Source organism: Pelodiscus sinensis, chromosome 22 (assembly GCF_052426305.1).
Source record: "Pelodiscus sinensis isolate ZL-2025 chromosome 22, ASM5242630v1, whole genome shotgun sequence".
Taxonomy (NCBI): Eukaryota; Metazoa; Chordata; order Testudines; family Trionychidae; genus Pelodiscus; species Pelodiscus sinensis.
Window position 1 is genome coordinate 15,082,632 of NC_143073.1, and position 18,674 is coordinate 15,101,305.

At 55.1% G+C, this 18,674-nt stretch overlaps 1 protein-coding gene across 6 annotated transcripts in view; it reads right to left on the minus strand.

The window, feature by feature from the left end:
- The window catches only part of DNAH2 (dynein axonemal heavy chain 2), a 307,939-nt gene that overhangs the window by 79,750 nt on the left and 209,515 nt on the right, over positions 1-18,674 (minus strand). For all 6 annotated transcript variants that reach the window (XM_075908075.2, XM_075908076.2, XM_075908072.2 and 3 more), the window contains 15 exons: positions 10,243-10,467; positions 9,085-9,189; positions 8,183-8,371; positions 7,147-7,232; positions 6,375-6,505; positions 5,883-6,032; positions 5,234-5,401; positions 4,979-5,139; positions 4,456-4,595; positions 3,818-3,950; positions 3,264-3,403; positions 2,376-2,586; positions 1,676-1,792; positions 961-1,102; positions 473-642 (listed from right to left, as the gene is read on the minus strand). In XM_075908075.2, coding sequence (XP_075764190.2) covers positions 473-642; positions 961-1,102; positions 1,676-1,792; positions 2,376-2,586; positions 3,264-3,403; positions 3,818-3,950; positions 4,456-4,595; positions 4,979-5,139; positions 5,234-5,401; positions 5,883-6,032; positions 6,375-6,505; positions 7,147-7,232; positions 8,183-8,371; positions 9,085-9,189; positions 10,243-10,467 — 2,268 coding nt within the window. The remainder of the gene's footprint in view (positions 1-472; positions 643-960; positions 1,103-1,675; positions 1,793-2,375; positions 2,587-3,263; positions 3,404-3,817; positions 3,951-4,455; positions 4,596-4,978; positions 5,140-5,233; positions 5,402-5,882; positions 6,033-6,374; positions 6,506-7,146; positions 7,233-8,182; positions 8,372-9,084; positions 9,190-10,242; positions 10,468-18,674) is intronic.

The following is an 18,674-nucleotide window of genomic DNA, read 5'->3' on the forward strand; positions in this document are numbered from 1 at the left end:
GGAGCAGTCAGTGGTGAGCTCTCTGCACAACAGTGCTGCTTCCTCGGGGAGAACAGAACCTGGGCATCCTGGCTCTCAGCGCCCTCCTCCCAGAGCCAGAGTGAGACCCCCTGGAGTCCTGGCACCCTGCCCCCTTTTCTAGCCCTCCAGCCCCCACTCGCCTCCTAGAGCTGGGGAGAGAATCTAGGAGTCCTGGCTCCCAGCCTTGTGTTAGGCTGGCATTTGCTTTTTTATCTCTTTCTCATCTCCCGTTTTCATTCACTCCCCTCTTCCTGCCAACACCTTGCCAACTTTGCTCTTCCCTTCCCCACTCTGGCATTCTCCATCTGCCACCTCCCTGTGTTCCTCCACCTGCCCATGACCAGCATCCAGTCTCCCTTCCATGGCTCCCTTCCTCTACCCACGGATGGTGCCTGCCCCTTCCTCTCCCTGGCTCTTTCCCCTGTCCTGTGGTGGGCATCCAGCCCCTCACCTCCATTGCTCGCACCCACATACAGAGGGACTTGGCGGCCAGTGAGACACGCCCGATGATATCGGGCTGGAAGTCCGGCTGGGAGCAGTACCCACTGATCTTCTTCAGCACCTTGTCTGAGATGTTGTCCTTGTCAAAGTTGATCAGCTGTTTGATGAAGGTAGGTTCACCTGGAGGGGCACCAAGATCACAAAGGGACGGGGCCAAGGGACTGGCATAAGCTGGGTATGTCCCCCTTGGCACTGACCTGCAGGAGGCCCAGCACCCCTCTTGCTGTTCCCACTGCAGATGGAGAAGCAAGAGAAGGTGCGCACCCCACCTTCTGCCATGTCCTCTGTCCCCCAGCCAAGCACCAGCTGGCATCTCTCCCGCACCGCTGCCTTCATCCTAAGCACTGCTCTCTTGCCCACAGACTGCACCCTTAGTTCTCCTGACAGCCTCAAGTTCCTCTTCCTCAGCCCAATCCCCTCCCTCTCCTCATGCCTCACCCAGCTGCCTCTTTGCTTCTGCCCAGGTTGGCTCATTGCCGCGCAGGATCATGACGGCCTGCATCACCGTCTCCACCAGGGTGGGCGGGCGCCCGTAGGACTTGATCTCTGTCATATCCTTCTTGTTGAGTGACTCCAGGGCCTGGGCAAGTGAGGGAAGGAGCCAGGACAGGTTGGGGAGCCACTAGAGTGGACAGGCCCTCACCAGGATGCTTCATGGCACCACTAACAGAACAATGCAGCCTTTGGCACAGTTCCAGAACTCTCACCCCAGTATGCAAGTGGGGACTCACCAGAGAAATGGAATGATCCCCCAGAGACTCACGAGCCAGCCAGCCCGCATCTAGCGCAGTATCCCGCCTCCTCCCTCCTTCCTACATCAGACCCATGGGTCCATCTACTCTGGTATCCCACCTCCTCTCTGCCCCTGGCTGAGACCCATGGGCCCATCCAGCCACATATTCTGCCCCCTCCTTGTCCGAGGATCAGACCAACAGGCCCAATTATATACAGTCACAGCCTGCCCCCCACTAGCTAGGACATGTGATGGATACTGCTGCCGCTAGCTGTGTCTCTGGCTTGCACTGTACAATGATTCCTGATCCCTGGGGGGCTGTGGGGCAAGGATTCGGGGGTGAGTGCAGTGAATCCCTCCGGTGAAGATCCTCTCTACTCCCCAGAGGTCCTAGTCCGGGGGGACTGCATGGCTCATTACCTTCATAGCCTCTTCCAGGGCAGGCAGCGCCTCTTCCAGGTCCTTCTGGGCATTGTCAGCCAGCGCCTTGCACTTGATCTCCTCAGCAGCAATCTTTTCACTGTTAGCACCCACCGTCTGTGAGAAGAGCCGGCCAGGCAGGGCTGGGGAATCCTTCCACCAGGGCACCCCGGGGTGGGGACTTTGCCCAATTTCCCCTCCTTCCACCGTTCTTGCCCCACACCCTTACCCCTCATCTGAATCCGAGTCCCACACCCACCAGCCTGCATCTGGATCCAAGCCATGCCCCAGGTCCAGATTGGGGCTCCTCTATGCCCATCAGCCCAGCGCCCAAATGTGACCCCAACCTAGACCCCACAAATCTGTCAGCCTGGCATCCAGAGTGGGATCTTTCTGTGCTTGTCAGTCCAGTATTCAGATCCTAGCCCAGCCCTGGGCTCCCTGCACTCATCCACCCAGCACCTGATTGGAGGTACCCCCTGCACCCACTAGCCCAGCGCCCAGTTCTGGGCACACCCCATGTCTGTCAACCCAAATCTGGAACCTCCCAAACCCATCAGCTCATGCCCAGATCTGGGATCCCCACACTTTTCAGCCCACGGCCAGATCTGTGCACTCTCCACACCCATCGGCCTCTGCCCAGATCTGGGCCCCTCATGCCCATCAGTTCACTCCCAGATCCAAGCCCAGCTCCACTCACCTTCTGCTGCTCATCGGCCTCTCTCTTCTGCTGCACGATGATGACCAAGTACTCCTCGCACTGCTTCTGGAATTCCGCCACCTTCTTCTTGGCGTCCTCCAGCTCCAGCGACATCACCTCCACCTTGCAGCGTGTCTCATCTATCTTGAAGAGCCCATTGCGCAGCTTGTTGGCCTGGTCTGAGAGTTCCTTGCGCTTCTCTGCCAAGAGCCTGTGGGAAGATGCTGGCTGGGCCCTACTCAGGGAGGCTGCCCTGGTGCCCTCCCAAAAGGACCGGGTGGGCTGGGCACTCTGAAGAACTACATCCTCCATGATGCACCAGCAACACAGCCCCATCTTTCCCCAAACAGAAGAAAGCAATGACTGATGAGAGATGGAGTCTGGCCAGTGAGTCTGTCCTGGAGAAGAGGCTGGAGTATGAGATTCCTAACATCCATCTCCGATGAGCCAGCATGGTGCCCACTGGGAGCTGAAATGCCATTTGTCATGAGAACCCCTTTTTCCCACTGCTTCTGGGGCCCGGCCCAGCCCCCAGACAGAGGATCTGACCAGCCTTTACTCCTTCCGCACGTGGGCAGAACCCCTATGTTCCCTTCCTCTCTGGGATAGGACAATCCCACGGCCCTGCCGTCAGCTCCTGCAGCCCTGCCTTCAGGAAGCCTGCTCCTCTGTTCCCATCCCCTCTGGGGCAGACATTTCTTGGCTTCCCTGGTCCTACCCTTGGCTCCCCAGCCCTGCCCTTGGGACATCCCTCCACTCCCAACTCCTCTGGCTCAGTGTCCATAGCCCCAGCGGCTGCCTGTGGGAAACTACACCATTCTCCTCACCACCCCCAGCCCAGGGTCTGTAACACCAGTGGCCACCCAGGAGTGGAGGGAGGGTTCTCACTTTTTATAGCCTGATACCAGCTCCAGGTAGTTGGTGGGAGTGACGTAGTTATGGCGCCGGAGCTCCAGAAGCATCTTCTGTGAGTATGAGGCCACAGACCAGTGCATGGTCACAAAAATCCTCGCCACTTTCTTGTGGATCTGGGGGAGCAGATAGAGCTGGGTCAGTGGTAGGGAGAGGACGCTTAACAGAGGCCCAGCCTTGCTCAAGGGGAGATGGGATGCAGCCAGCTTTGCAGTAACCCATGTGTCTGCAGAGAGCATAGAGATGCAACTGGCTCTTGGGAGGGACACAGCAGCTAAGTATAGCATAGCCAGAGAACCCTGCACCTAGCAGAGTTTGGGAAGCAGAACAGAACCCCTCTGACTGGCATAAGGCCAAGACCATGATTCCGCACCAGGCCGGCAGCTTGTGGGGGTCTCCCCTGGGCAGTGGCCAGCACTGACTGCAAGCATGGCTCCTCCAACACAGTCCTTGGCAGATCTGCCAGCCCAGCCTGTTTCCAACGCAGCCAGCGTGTGGCCAGGCAGCTGGGGCTGGGCTGCGGCTCTCACCTTTGGCAGGTTCCCTAAGTCCACGCCCTCGAGATACTTCTCTGCTACCTCCAGCAGCGCCTGGCGTGGCCACTCTGAGAACCAGTCGATGGTGGTGCAGTTCACCAGTGCTGGGTACTGACGAATCCAATTCCTGAACGGCCAGGGGCACCAACCTGAGTATGGCCCTTCACGTTGCCTTCTCCCACCCTGCCCCCCATATGTATCCCCCTTCCATCCTGCCTTCTATGCCTACCCTGCTCCCATTCTACCCTATCTCTTTCCCACTTCTAATCTCTGCCTTGCTCCTGCCCCACTTCCAAGTGTGCCCCCCCGCCCTGCTCCTGCCTCCTCCCATCTCCACCCCATTTCTCTTCTAATCCCTCCACTGCTCCTACACTGACTCATCTCTTCCCCACCTCTCCCACTCCTAATCTCTGCCCTGCTTCCACCCCACCCCCATCCCTGCTCCCATTTCTGACTCCCTCACCCTACTGCCCTTCCTCCAGCTCCCACTCCCTAGCTGAGCAGCTCTCAGCTGTGCTCCTTCACCTGTCCTTTAGCCCGTCTGCTGGCAGGTCCAGAATTGCCCACCAGAGGGCACAATAGCACCAGGCAGGGCCGTGGCCAGTACACTAGGAGCAGCTCCCATCCCTCACCTGAAGGGCTCCCCGATGGGGCTGAGGCAGAGCACCACATGCAGGTTGTTGCGCACCCTCTCGATCAGGTAACCAAAGAGGCTGTCAGCCACCTCAGGGATACCGTCAGCCCGGGCTGCATCAAGGATCACGGACTGGATCTGGGACAAAAGCAAAGTGCCTCCAGCTGGGCACAGAGTCCCTGGAACTGCTCCCTGCCGGGCCTAGGGCTTCCCATTCTCTGCTAGCCCCTGTGATCAGCCCTTCAGCCCCATGTGCTGGCCATGCAGCTCCGTACTGCTTGGATGATGGGGGAGACAGGGCAAAGTTGCACATCAGCCACAGCCCTGCGTAGGAGTCCAGGACCAGTCTAGCAGGGGCAGTGGGTCAGGAGAGGCACCAGCAGCACAGCCCAGGGCTGGGCTAGCAGGGGCTGTGGGTCAGGCTTGAGTAGAGGCCCTGAGCTGCAGTTCTGTAGTGGAGCTATTGCAGGGAGGCCCCTTGCCCTTGGTGCCCTCAGCCCAGAGCAGATGCAGGTGCTCACCTCCTCAAACTCATCAGCCTTGTAGAGGTTGGGCACCTCCCCGGAGCTGAGGATGTTGTTGATGTCCTCCAGGAAGGAGTCATCCATGATCTGCGTGTCCACAAAGAGGAAGGTGGTGGGCTTGAGGTCCACCCCCGCCTGTCGGTACAACTTCTTGATGTCTGGGGGGAAAGGCAGGGGCTGTGAGCTCCAGGGAATTGACCTTGCAGGGCCTGGGGCGGGGGGGGGAGAGGTCTCCTTGACCAGGGCACTCACCATCCCTGAACTCCTGCTTGCGGTAGTGCTTGGTCACCTCGATCTGGAAGGTCTCGTCCTCGCAGATAGAGGAGGCCAGGCGTGCCAGGCTCTGGCGCCCACTACCTCCAATGCCCACCAGCAGCATGTTCCCACGGGGCTGGCCAATCACCCGCACAATCCGGGTAACTGCAGGGGTGAGTCGCTGGTCAGAAGGGGACACCCTGGGGCTACAGCAGGCATCTGGCTGGCCCCTTATTTAGTCCCAGAGACAGACTACAGGGCCTACTGCTTGGCTCCAGTATTCATTGAAAGCCAGAAGCCACACCCTTCATGTCATGTGTGTGTGCCAGGCAAGCTGGAACAGACTGACCTCAGAGATCTCACAGAGCCAGGGACCAGGACTCCTGTAATGTGACCTGCACAGCACGCCATGGTTTCCCATTAGGAAGGCTACCCGGCCTGCTTGGGCATGTGAAGCTCAGTCTCGGTTCTCACAGGGACAAAGCAGATTCTGATCTGGAGCCAGTGCCCCTGCTAAGGGCCGTGGCATGGACAAAGCGTGGAAGCCTCCTACCACACCTGGCAGTAACTGACCCCCGGGGTCTATGGAGACATAGCAGCAGTGAAGAGCCTTGCAAGAGGCCACAATCGAGTGGATGCTACTCACTGTGTTCGATGGCATCTCTGAAGAGCACGAGCTGCATCTGCACCACGCCAGGCGTCTGGTTGTATTCCTCCAGCGCCCGCTCCATCTCTAACTTCAGGGCTGACAGGTCTACCAAGTCCTCATAGACCCGTGGCTCGCGCATGAAGTCCCCTGGCAAGCAGCCAAGAGAAGGGCTGAGTGCTCCCTTTTGGAATCTAGCTCAGCACAGACCCGGAGAGTTCTGGCTCCTAGGCCTCAGTCCTGTTCTAACCACTGCACCCCCCTGCCCTTCCTGAGCCAAGATGAGAACCCAAAAGTCCTGACTCCCAGCCCCCTAGCTCCAACCACCAGCCTCCACTCCCCTCCCGGAACTGGGGAGAGAACCCAACAGTCCTGTCTCCCAATCTCCCACTCTAACCACTAGCCTCATTCAATTCCCTGAGCCAGGGAGAGACCTCAGGTATCCTGGCCCTAGTGACTGCATAGCCTGTGGCACGCGTCCATGGCACGCACCGAAAATAGGTGGGCACTTGCTGGGGCAGAGGTTGTGGAAGGTCAGGTCGAAGAAGGAGCCCAGCTTCTCACTCAGGATGGCAATGAAGGCTTCCTTGTCAGGCGAGTCCACCAGACGGTCGGAGAAGACCCTGTCAAGAGGAGAGGGGGCTGGACTCGCTATCTAGGGTTACCCCACACCATTAGCAGGGAGGGGCCAATCCCACGTGCAGGGAACAGGGGCGACAGGGGATATAGGCTAACCCTCGATGCTGCATGAGGGTCCATGGAATGCACAGGGAGCACAAAGGTTTCCCTTCAGCCAGGAAGCTATTGTGTTTGAGTGGAGAAGGGCTACAGGTGGGGCACAACGTGTAGGAAGGAAAGGCACTCAATGGCACAAGACTGGCAGTCAGAGTTCCTGGTAAGCTGTGCACTTGAGTGATCATCCAGGAGAGATTCAGGTGCTGCCCAGTTGATTAATAGAGTGCCCACATCTGACAGCATGTGTTTCTACTAGTGGTGCACATCAACACATGCCTCAGTGCACATAACAAAATTTATTCTGCATATAGATGGAAAAATTAGAGGGAACATTACTGACAGTGCCCATGGGGTGGAAGTGGGTGCAACTTGGCCAGCTCTGGGGGGAAGGAAGGTGCCTGCTGGCCAGGGGCTAGTAGTGCCAATAGGGTGGAGGTGAGTGCAGCATGGCTGGCCGTGGGGGAGGGAAGGTGACTGTTGGCAGGGGGCTATGCCCACCCTGTCATGCTCTGGGAGACAAGGGCCATACCTGAAGCACTCATGAACCCACAGGCGGGTAAGGCTGGGCTTCGTATCGTGGAAATCCTTGTTTGCTCGCAGCATGCCCTGGAACACCTGTGTAAGGGGAGAGCCTGAGCCCCTGCTGCATGACTTGCCATGGCACGGCTACTGGGAATGGGGATGGTCTATGTGCTGGGGAAAAATCTACACTCCCTCCCCCTGTCACTAGCCTAGACCAGCCCCTTCCCCCAGTGCAAGTCCAGAAACAAAAGGGACCTCTGCCTCATTCCCCTCCCACTGAGTCAGCCGGTTCTGCAGACCTCTGGTCTGGATCCCAACCTGCAATACACTGGCTGCATGCGGGTGCCATGGCAACGGGCCCAAGGAGACCTGTTGTGCAAAGCACACTGCGGGGCTGGAACTGGGCACCAACACTGGCAGCATCTGGTGTTTGATTTCCCTGCCAAAGGGCCCTTCCCATGTGATGCGTGGGGTAGCAGCTCTGGAGAACCCACCACCCTTGGCTGACCCATGCAGAATGAGCCAACACTGCTGAACTTTTCACTGCACCAGTCCCACTCATACAAGGGGCTTTCTGCATTCCCTACCCCAACACATGGACACAGCAGATTCTTTGAGTGGAGGTCCCTAGCACCGACCGGGGGACTGCAGGCCAGGCACCAGGATCTGACCCAAGAAGGCAAGTGGGACACAGGCCAGGTACCAAGCTCTGACCCAGGGGAGCATGAGCAGGGCCCAGGCTGGGCATTGGGCTCAGAGCATGTTATCAGGCCAAGCCCTGGGCTGCAAGCAGGGAGCACTGGGCCCTGACCTAGGGGGTGAGTTGGATGCAGGCCAAGCATCAGGATTTGACCCGGGGGGAGCAGGGCGCCAAGCTGGGCTCATAGCAGGGCACAGACTGGTGATCCAGGGGGAGAGTAGGGTGCAGGTCAAGCACCGGGCTCCGAGCAGAGCACCGAGCTGGGTACTGGGCTCCGAGCTAGGTGCAGACCGAGCACTGGGCTCCGAGCTGGGGAGAAGCAGGGCCTAGGCCGGATGGGTACCTTGGAGATGTCGCGCAGGTTGAAGAGGTAGTGGATCTTGGCAGGCGTAGGCAAGAATTTCTGCACCACGGCATGGTACAGCTCAATGGTGGCCTCGGTGACTACGTTGCCCAGTGGCTTCACCCCCTCCTCAAAGTTCTGCAGCTTCTGGTTGAGCATGGTGCCGAAGATGCACCGGATCTGTGGCTCCTGCAGGATGGCGCAAGCAGTACCTAGCGGAGCCCCATGGCAGGTACTGGCAGCTTATGAGCCCACCACCCCCACTCTTGGGGCAGAAGAAAAGGGGATGCAGCCTTCATGCTGAAGTTGCTGACTACAACGGTGGGTCTGGCATCTCAGGGGCCAGCAGGTGGAGGCTTGGCACAATGCCTGGCACTCAACTGTCCTAGGAGGGGTGCAGAGAAGTAATGGTGCCTAGGACACAGTGGGTATGTCTAGACTACATGGCTCCGTCGACGGAGCCATGTAGATTAGTTTACTAGACATAGGAAAATGAAGCGGCGATTTAAATAATCGCCGCTTCATTTACATCAAAATGGCTGCCGCGCTGTGCCGATCAGCTGTTTGGCGGCACAGCGTGGTAGCCTGGACGCTCCACGGTCGACAAGAGAAGCCCTTGTCAACCGTGGAGCGTCCAGACTACTGTGCTGTGCCGCCAAACAGCTGATAGGCACAGTGTGGCAGCCATTTTGATGTAAATTAAGTGGCAATTATTTAAATCGCCGCTTCATTTTCCTATGTCTAGTAAACTAAACTACATGACTCCGTCGATGGAGCCATGTAGTCTAGAAATACCCAGTGTGTCCTGCTGGCAGACACTGGGCGAGGAAGAACCCAAGGTGGGCAAAGGAGCATCTCCAGCTCTGATTCTGTTGGACCCAGCATGTCTAAGCCGCCCTTACCGTGGGGAAGGTCATATTGATGAGGTTGAACCTGCTCTGAAGTCGGCCAGATATCACAGTTCGGCCTCCCCCTGGAGGGCCCATGGCTGTCATGAGGAACATGTCCTGAGGGGAGACAAAAAGGTGCTGTTCAATCCAAAAGCCAACTGAGGCCTTTCTTCTCCCCTGCACCAGCGGCAAGACATCTGCACTATCCAGAGGGAGCTGCAGAGTGCAAGGCCTCCGAGACAGGGTCAAGCTAATGTCTGCTGTGGTGTGCAACAAACTGGAGCTGGGAGACAAAGCCAACCTCACACCTTGGTCATTCCCTCTCCTCTTGCCCCCAGGCAGTGCTGGGGCAGTTCTCTGGCATGTGCCAGGCTGGGGGCAGACTGCATGGCCATCATTTCTACCTGGCTTGGAATCCAGCCATCTAGTAAATTGGACTGGAGAGCAAAGTGCTGCTCTTTGATCCAGCCTGCAGGGACCCTGGCTCCACCATCTTCCCTTCAACTGCCCTGCAGGGATCCCAGCTCTACCACACACACCCTCCTCCCATGGCCACCCTGCAGGGACCTTCACTCTGCTACTTCCCCTACAGCCACCCTGCAGGGACCCCAGCTCCACCAGTGTGCCCCAGCTGCCCCCCAGGGATCCCAGTTCCACCACCTTCTCCCTGCGGAGACCCTGGTTCCTCTGCCATGCCCCCGCCAACCCACAGGGACCTTGGCTTCACCAGCATGCCTCGGTCAGCTCTCCCAGTGTGCCCTGGCTGGACCACTGGACCCCAGCTTCATCACCTCCACCCTAGCAAGCCCATAGGGATCCCATCTCCCCCATCCCACAGGGACCCTGGCACTGCCAGCTCCCCGGTCCTGCATGGACTTCAGCTCCCCTGACTCCATGCTGAAGGCAGTAGAAGGAAGGGTGGAGGTTCTTGTGGAGAAGCAGGGTAGCTGTCTAAATGGCTGAATTAAGTAACGAGATCCCTGCTAACCCAAGAGTCCCCCTCTCCTGGGGCAGGGAGCCTGACGTGGCACTGTGGGGGCTAGGGTTGGCACAACTCAAGTGCCTCTGGGAGCTGGGTTGCACTTGGCCGCCAGAGAACAGCTTGGGATCACTCACCCACCCTGTGGGAGAACCAGGCAGGGGCAGGGAAAACTGCAGGCAGGCTCCTACCTTGATGTATTTGATGGTTTGCTTCTCGCGGTCATACCAGAAGCCGTAATCAATCCAGAGGCGCAGCAGCTCCAGTGGGGGCTGGGAGCCGAAGGCATCTTTGGCCGGCATGTTCAGGTCATCCATGAAGGTGATCATGCTTTTGCCTCCCACGGGCACATACACACCCTTGGTCCTCTTCTCCACGCGGCTCTCAATGATGTTCTGCACATTGTTGGAGGTGGTCTAGAGCAGCACAGAGCATTGGTGAGGCTGGGCAGGACCCCAGCTCAGGGGCAGCAGGGGGCCTGTGGTTCCATGGGATAAGTCCAGGGGCACAGCCCCACCCAAGGGCCAGCACTTGCAGTGGGCCAATGGACATTTCACTGGACTGAGAACTCGGATATGCCTGTCTGGCACCCATCCAGCCACCAATGACATCTCAGCACCTGGCCCCTCCTAACGAGCATGTGTCCGGCATCCTCCCAGCCTTTCCCACCAGCCAGCAACTGTCCAGCTCATATCCACCCACCAAGCAATAGCCTGCAAGGCTCTGCGAGGGGAGTGTGTGCTAGTGGCGTAGAAGCAAGAGCCTGGAAAAAACAGTTATTCACTTTTCGTAACTGTTCAAGATATGTGGTTCATGTGCATCGTAATGAGGTGTGCATGCGCACATACACAGGAGCCAGAAGAGTTTTGCCTAGCAGCAACTGTTGGGTCAGCCTAGGTACCCCCTGAAGTGCTGCCAATATGGCACTCGATATATAGCTTTGCTGACCTACCAACTCCTCAGTTCCTTCTTGCCAGTATTGGAATGGACATGAAAACATCTTGAAGAACAACCGTTATGAAAGGTGAGTAATTATTTTTTCTTCTTTGAATGCTTGATTATGTGCATTCTGATCAGGGATTCACAAGCCTAAGCTTTAGAAGGTAGGATCAGAGCCACAGGCTGATTGGAGCACTGCTCATTCAAAGGCCTTGTCATCTCTGGCCTGCTGGGTGATTGCATTGAGTGCGATGAAGATCAGGATGGAGCACTATGTCACCGCTCTGCATATCTCATGAGTTGGGATATGGGCAAGAAATGCTGTGGATGAAGCCTGCACCTTCATAGAATGTGCCACAATTGCTGGTGCAAGAACCCCTGAAGGCTATAGCATTAATGGACACAAAATATTATCCAGGAGGAGATCCACTGCCATGACACAAGGTGGCCTTTCTTCCTATCTGCAACAGCTACAAACAACTGGACCAATTTTCTGAAAGGTCTAGTTCTCTGAGTATAAAAGACCAACATCCTGCATACGTTCAGGATGTGGAGTCTTTGTTCCTGAGTCTCAGAACATAGTTCAAGGTATAACACCGAGAGGAATATGTCCTGATTGATGTGGAACTGAGAGACCACCTTAGGGAGGAAAGCAAAGTGAGGCCTTAGCAGCACCTTGTCCTTAAATAACAAGGGGTATGTCTACACTGCATCCCTAGTTCGAACTAGGGATGCAAATGGAGACAATCGAAGTAGTTAATGAAGCGGGGATTTAAATATCCCGCGCTCCATTAACATGATCTCGCCGGCGCGCTAGTTCGAATCACAGCTGATTCGAACCAGGAAGTGCGCGCCGGGACGCGTTAGTTCGGACTAAAGCCCTTAGTCCGAACTAATGTTACTCCTCAAAAAATGAGGAGTAACATTAGTTCGGACTAAGGGCTTTAGTCCGAACTAATGCGTCCCGGCGCGCACTTCCTGGTTCGAATCAGCTGTGATTCGAACTAGCGCGCCGGCGAGATCATGTTAATGGAGCGCGGGATATTTAAATCCCCGCTTCATTAACTACTTCGATTGTCTCCATTTGCATCCCTAGTTCGAACTAGGGATGCAGTGTAGACATACCCAAGGTGTAAAGGGGCTCTGATGTTAGAGCCCTGAGTTCTCACATCCTCCAGGCCAAGGTTATAGCTACCACAGGAAAGCTACTTTATAGGAAAGATAAAGAACATGTGGCTAGCAGTTCAAATGGAGGACCTGGCAGCTTTGATAAGACTAAGTTGAGATCCCATGGAGGCACTAGTTGATGCACCTGCAGACATAGCCTGTCTAGATCTTTTAGGAACCAAATAGCCATGGGGTCAGAACACCCTTGTATCCTGGGGTGGAATGCTGAAATGGCAGCCAGGTGCACCCCTATAGATGAAACCGACATATCCTGGTGCTTCAGATGAGGGAGGCAGACAAGGACAAGAGGGATTGGTGCTGACATAGGATATGAACTGAGCTGTGATGCCCAAATGGAGAATCTCTTCCCTTGGCCAGGTAAGTGGCTCTTGTGGAGGGCTTCCTACTACCCAGGAGGACTTGGTAAATCTGGTCTGAGCAGAAAAGCTTCCTGGGATTCAGCCACAGAGTTTCCAGGCTGTGAGATGTAAGGACTCGAGATCTGGGTTTCAGAGATGGTCTTGGTCTTGTGTCAGAAGGTAAAAAGGAAGTGTGATCATTACTTCTACTGACATCCAGGAAGGATGTGTACCAATGCTGACAAGGACAGGCTGGACATATTTGTATGACCTATGACCTATGTCCAATCCCTCTTGATTTTGAGGATTAGCTTGTGAACCAACAGAATCAGTGGGGAGGTGTAGAGGAGACAAACTCCCCACGGGAAGAGGAATGTGTTGACAAAAGATCCCAGATTGTGGTTCTAAAATGAGCAAAACAGGTGACACTTGCTGTTGTATGTGGCAGATAAGTCCACTTGGGGAATGCCCCACCTTTGGAAGAGTAAGTTGGTCACATCTAGATGAAGGGAACCATTTGTGTCCATTAAAAGACATACTGAGAGGTTTCACCCATTCATTCTAGACCTGGGAATGCAAGATGCTAGCAGATAGACAGAATTCCCATAGAAGGGCTTCTCTGAAAAGAGGAGAGGAGTGTATTGATATAGAACATCATTGTTGTGTTGTCCATCATTACCAAAACACAGTGCCCTGATGTGTGTGTGTGTGGAAGGTCTGACATGAAAGACATACAGCCCTCAGCTCTATGTAGAACTAAGCCTGAGACCAGAGATCCTGGGTCCTGAGTTCCCCTAAGTGTGCCCCTCCCCCCACTCAGATCAAACATGTCTGTTACTAGTAACTGGTGTGGCTGAGGCGGTAGGAAGGGGACTTCGGAGCAGGTGTGGATGGGGTCCACAAACCATTGTTAGGAATTTAGCACTGAGGCCAGCATGGTAACAATCATGTCAATGGTGTGGTGGGTTGGTCAGTATGCTGACGCTAGCCACATTTGAAGAGGACTGAGCCCAAGTCACGTGCAGCCACATGTCTTAGATGTTTCAGGCAGTTCCTTGCTGTGGTGGCAGGAAACTGCATGAGACTCCGGATGATGTCAACCAGAAACTGAAATCTGGATTCTGGCTTGGTGCGAGTCTAAAATCACACCTATAAATTCTATCTTCTGATATGAGAATAGAGTCAATTCTGCCTCATTAAAGATGGGGCCCAAGCTATAGAAAGTATCTCTAATCATTTGACTTTGTCTCTCTACCTGGAGTCTCAAACGGCCTTTGATAAGTGAATTGTCTAGGTACCAGGACACCTGTACATGTCATCTGTGTAGAAACGCTGATATGACTGCCAGCATTTTGTGAAGACCCAAGGGGCTGAAGATAGGTCGAACAGCAGAACCATGAACAGATAGTGGGTATTGTTCACTACAAATATGAGATATTCCCTGTGAGGCAGTGCGATGGCTATATAGAAATATGTATCCCTTAGGTCAAGGGTGGCATACCAGTCCATTCAATCAAGGGATGAGATAATGGAAGCAAGAGAGACTATGTGGAAAAGGCAGTTACCTGTTTTCTCATAACTGGTGTTCTTTGAGATGTGTTGTTCACATCCATTCCAAGTGTGAGGGTGCCGCATACACAAGCATTGGAAACTTTTTCAATAGTGGCTGTGAAACTCCCTGGAGTGGTGCTGCTATGGCAGCCTTTATATATCCCTGTTAGGTTCCTTTTTGCCGGCTCCTCTGACAGAGGGGAAGGAAGATGGGTATTGAAATACACATGAACACCATATCTCGAAAAACACTAGTAATAAGAAAACAGTCGAGGGTATGCATGACCTCCAAGGGTACAGTAACTACCAGGTCCATGGGCTGGTAGACTGTGTTGTACACTCAAGCCAGCCAAAGCTGTAGAGGGCGAAGTCTCAGTGGGTATGTCTACACTACAATGTTAGTTCGAACTAACGGACGTTAGTTCGAACTAACATTCATAGGCGCTACACTAGCGCTCCGCTAGTTCGAATTTAAATCGAACTAGCGGAGCGCTTAGTTCGAACTAGGAAAACCTCATTGTACGAGGATTAAGCCTAGTTCGAACTTACTAGTTCATATTAAGGGGTGTTTAGCCCCTTAATTCGAACTAGTGGGAGGCTAGCCCTCCCCAGGTTTCCCTGGTGGCCACTCTGGCCAACACCAGGGAAACTCTATTGCCCCCCTCCCGGCCCCAGACCCCTTAAAGGGGCACGGGCTGGCTACGGTGCCGGTGCCAGGTGCAAGCCTGCCAGCACCCAGCCAGCAGACCCTGCACCTGGCACGGCACAGAGCCACCCACCCGATGTCCCCCAGCCCACCCCCTCTTCCCGGGACCAGGCTGGTGGCTCCCAGGAGCTTGCCCGGAACCGCAACAGGCGGGCACCTTCCTGGGCTAGTGCAGACATCGTGGACCTCATCCACGATCTCCGCACTAGGCACAGGAAAGTGGCCATCTAGGGCAGGAGAGCTGCCAGCCTGGCCTCCCAGGAGCAGGTGTGCATGAAAATCAAGGGGGTCCACTGAGACCCCCGACCCTGAGCCCTGAGCTTACAATGGCCATCCTGGGTCAGACCAAAGGTCCATCTAGCCCAGTAGCTTGTCTGCCGACAGCGGCCAACCCTAGGGACCCTGGAGGGGATGGACCGAAGACAGTGACCAAGCCATTTGTCTCGTGCCATCCCTCTCCAGCCTTCCACAAATCTTGGGCAGGGACACCACTCCTACCCCCTGGCTAAGACTACTCCATGGACCCAACCTCCATGACTTGATCTCACTTCCCTTTAAACTCTGTTCTAGTTGTAGTCTTCACAGCCTCCTGCAGCAAGGAGTTCCACAGTTTAACTATTTGCTTTGTGAAGAACAACTTTCTGTTACTAGTTTGAAGCCTGCTACCCATTCCTTTCCTTTGGTGTCCTCTAGTCCTTCTTTATGGGAACTCATGAAGAACTTTTCTGAATGCACCCTCTCCACCCAACCCCTGCTTTTAGAGACCTCTATCCTGTCCCCGCTCCATCTCCTCTTTTCTAAGCTGAACAGTCCCAGTCTCTGTAGCCTCTCTTCATCTGGGACCTGTTCCCAACCCCTGATCATTGTAGTTGCCCTCCCCTTTCCCAGCCTCTCTCTTCCCCTCTCCCACCTCCTTTTCCCAGTCTCCCCCAGTTTTGCTCAATAAAGACAGAGGGAGGAATGGGGTACGAGCCCTTGATGGGGAGGACTGGGCTGGCTCTGCGGGCTTCTGGGGGTGGAAGCTCTCCTGCAGCCCCCCAATTGCTCCCTCTCCCCAGATGGCAGCCTGCGGCTAGTGCAGCCGGTCTGATGGCCGAGTGCTGTGATGTGCCCAGTGTGGCACTTGATGTGCCAAGCCAGGACTGGTTTTCAAGCGGGCCACCCCTGAGAACTGTCTGTCCGGGGTGGGGGTCGGGTCCCTTTAATCGCAGCCCTCGGCTAGCCTGAGACAGAATCTCCACGCTCTAAGTCCTCTTCTGATGCCCTGCCGGCACTGCTTCCGGCCATCCTTAAGCCCTGTTCAGGGTCCACTCAATGTGGACATGCTAGTTCGAATTAGCAAAACGCTAATTCGAACTAGTTTTTAGTTCTAGACGCGTTAGTTCGAATTAGCTTAGTTCGAATTAACTAATTCGAACTAAGTTAGTTCGAACTAACTCTGTAGTGTAGACATACCCAGTCTGGCCAGTTGAACCATGTATGTGCATGCTGCCATGAAGCTCAAAAGTCTCATATAATTTCTGGCCGTGGTGATGAGAGACAGGCAGAGACCTAGGATGGTGTCTTTTATGGCAAGGAACCTGGTGCTGGGCAAAGGCGCTGGAGCCACAGTAGAATCCAGAAAAGCACCCACAACCTCTATCTTTTGTGGGGTAATGAGCATAGATTTGTCCTCATTCAGAAGAAGACCTATAAAGAGTCCTACGTCAGCGGGTGGGGCACCGCTGACTCCCTAGAGCAGTGTTTCCCAATTTTATTTGGCCGAGGAACCCTTTTCAGAATTTCAAGAACCCCCCCCAAAAAAAAGGGCGGGGAGGGAGAGAGGGACCCACCAATTCATGAAAATCCCCATCAATGCATGAAAATCACATTCCTTCCCCAAGACTGCCCACCCCTTCTTTGAAGCCTCATCCTCTGTTCCCCTCCTCTCCATCACTTCCTATCCCCAGCCCTTATACTAGGTTGAGACAGGAGATGTGGGGTGGGAATGAGGGATTTGGGTGTGGAAAGGGGTAAGAAGTACAAGCTCTGGGAGGGAATTTGGATGCAGGAGAAGGGGATGTTGGCTCGGGAAGGGGGCTCCAGGCTCGGGAGTGTTGGGCTCAGGTGGAAGGTTGGGGTATTGAGCAAGCCATAGGCTTATGGATGTGGGGGTGCAGGAGTTTGGGCTGGATATGTGAGGGACTCAGGGCAAGAAGATTGTGAGTATGATTGGCTCAGGACACAGATTTGTGATGTGTGGATGGTGCAGGAGTATTGTGGCAGAAGACTGAGGATGTGGGGATGCAGGAGTTTGAGGATGTGAGGGTAAGTCTACACTACAACGTTAATTCGAACTAACTTAGTTCGAATTAGTTAATTCAAACTAAGCTAATTCGAACTAACGCATCTAGAACTAAAAACTAGTTCGAATTAGCGTTTTGCTAATTCGAACTAGCATGTCCACATTGAGTGGACCCTGAACCGGGCTTAAGGATGGCCGGAAGCAGTGCTGGCAGGGCATCAGAGGAGGACTTAGAGCGTGGAGATTCTGTCTCAGGCTAGCTGAGGGCTGCGCTTAAAGAGTCCTGACCCCCACCCCGGACAGACAGTTCTCAGGGGTGCCCCGCTTGCAAAGCAGTCCTGGCTTGGAGTGCCTGGACTACCCACACTGGGCACATCACAGCACTCGGCCATCATCCCGGCTGCACTTGCCGCAGGCTGCCATCTGGGGAGAGGGAGCAATTGGGGGGCTGCAGGAGAGCTTCCACCCCCAGAAGCCCGCAGAGCCAGCCCAGTCCTCCCCATCGGGGGCTCGTGCCCCATTTCTCCCTCACCTCCTTCCACTTACCCTTCCCTAGCCCCTTTTCTTGATGTACAAAATAAAGATAACGTGTCTTCCAAAATGGAATCTGTCTTTATTGAGCAAAACTGGGGGAGACTGGGAAAAGGAGGTGGGAGAGGGGAAGAGAGAGGCTGGGAGAGGGGAGGGTAACTAAAATGATCAGGGGTTGGGAACAGGTTCCATATGAAGAGAGGCTAAAGAGACTGGGACTTTTCAGCTTAGAAAAGAGGAGACGGAGGGGGGACAGGATAGAGGTCTCTAAAAGCAGGAGTTGGGTGGAGAGGGTGCATACAGAAAAGTTCTTCATTAGTTCCCATAAAGAAGGACTAGAGGACATCAAAGAAAAGGAATGGGTAGCAGGCTTCAAACTAGTAACAGAAAGTTGTTCTTCACAAAGCAAATAGTTAAACTGTGGAACTCCTTGCTGCAGGAGGCTGTGAAGGCTACAACTAGAACAGAGTTTAAAGGGAAGTGAGATCAAGTCATGGAGGTTGGGTCCATGGAGTGGTATTAGCCAGGGGGTAGGAGTGGTGTCCCTGCCCAAGGTTTATGGAAGGCTGGAGAAGGATGGCACAAGACAAATGGCTTGGTCACTGTCTTCGGTCCATCCCTGCCAGGGTCCCTAGGGTTGGCCGCTGTCAGCAGACAGGCTACTGGGCTAGATGGACCTTTGGTCTGACCTAGTGCGGCCATTGTAAGCTCAGGGCTCAGGGTCGGGGGTCTCAGTGGACCCCCTTGATTTTCATGCACACCTGCTCCTGGGAGGCCAGGCTGGCAGCTCTCCTGCCCTAGATGGCCACTTTCCTGTGCCTAGTGCGGAGATCGTGGATGAGGTCCACGATGTCTGCACTAGCCCAGGCGGGTGCCCGCCTCTTGCGGTCCCGGGCAAGCTCCCGGGAGCCGCCAGCCTGATCCCGGGAAGAGGGGGAGGGCTGGGGGGCATCGGGTGGGTGGCTCGATCCGTGCCAGGTGCAGGGTCTGCTGGCTGGGTGCTGGTAGGCTTGCACCTGGCACGGGCACCGTAGCCAGCCTGTGCCCCTTTAAGGGGTCCGGGGCCGGCAGGGGGGCAGAAGAGTT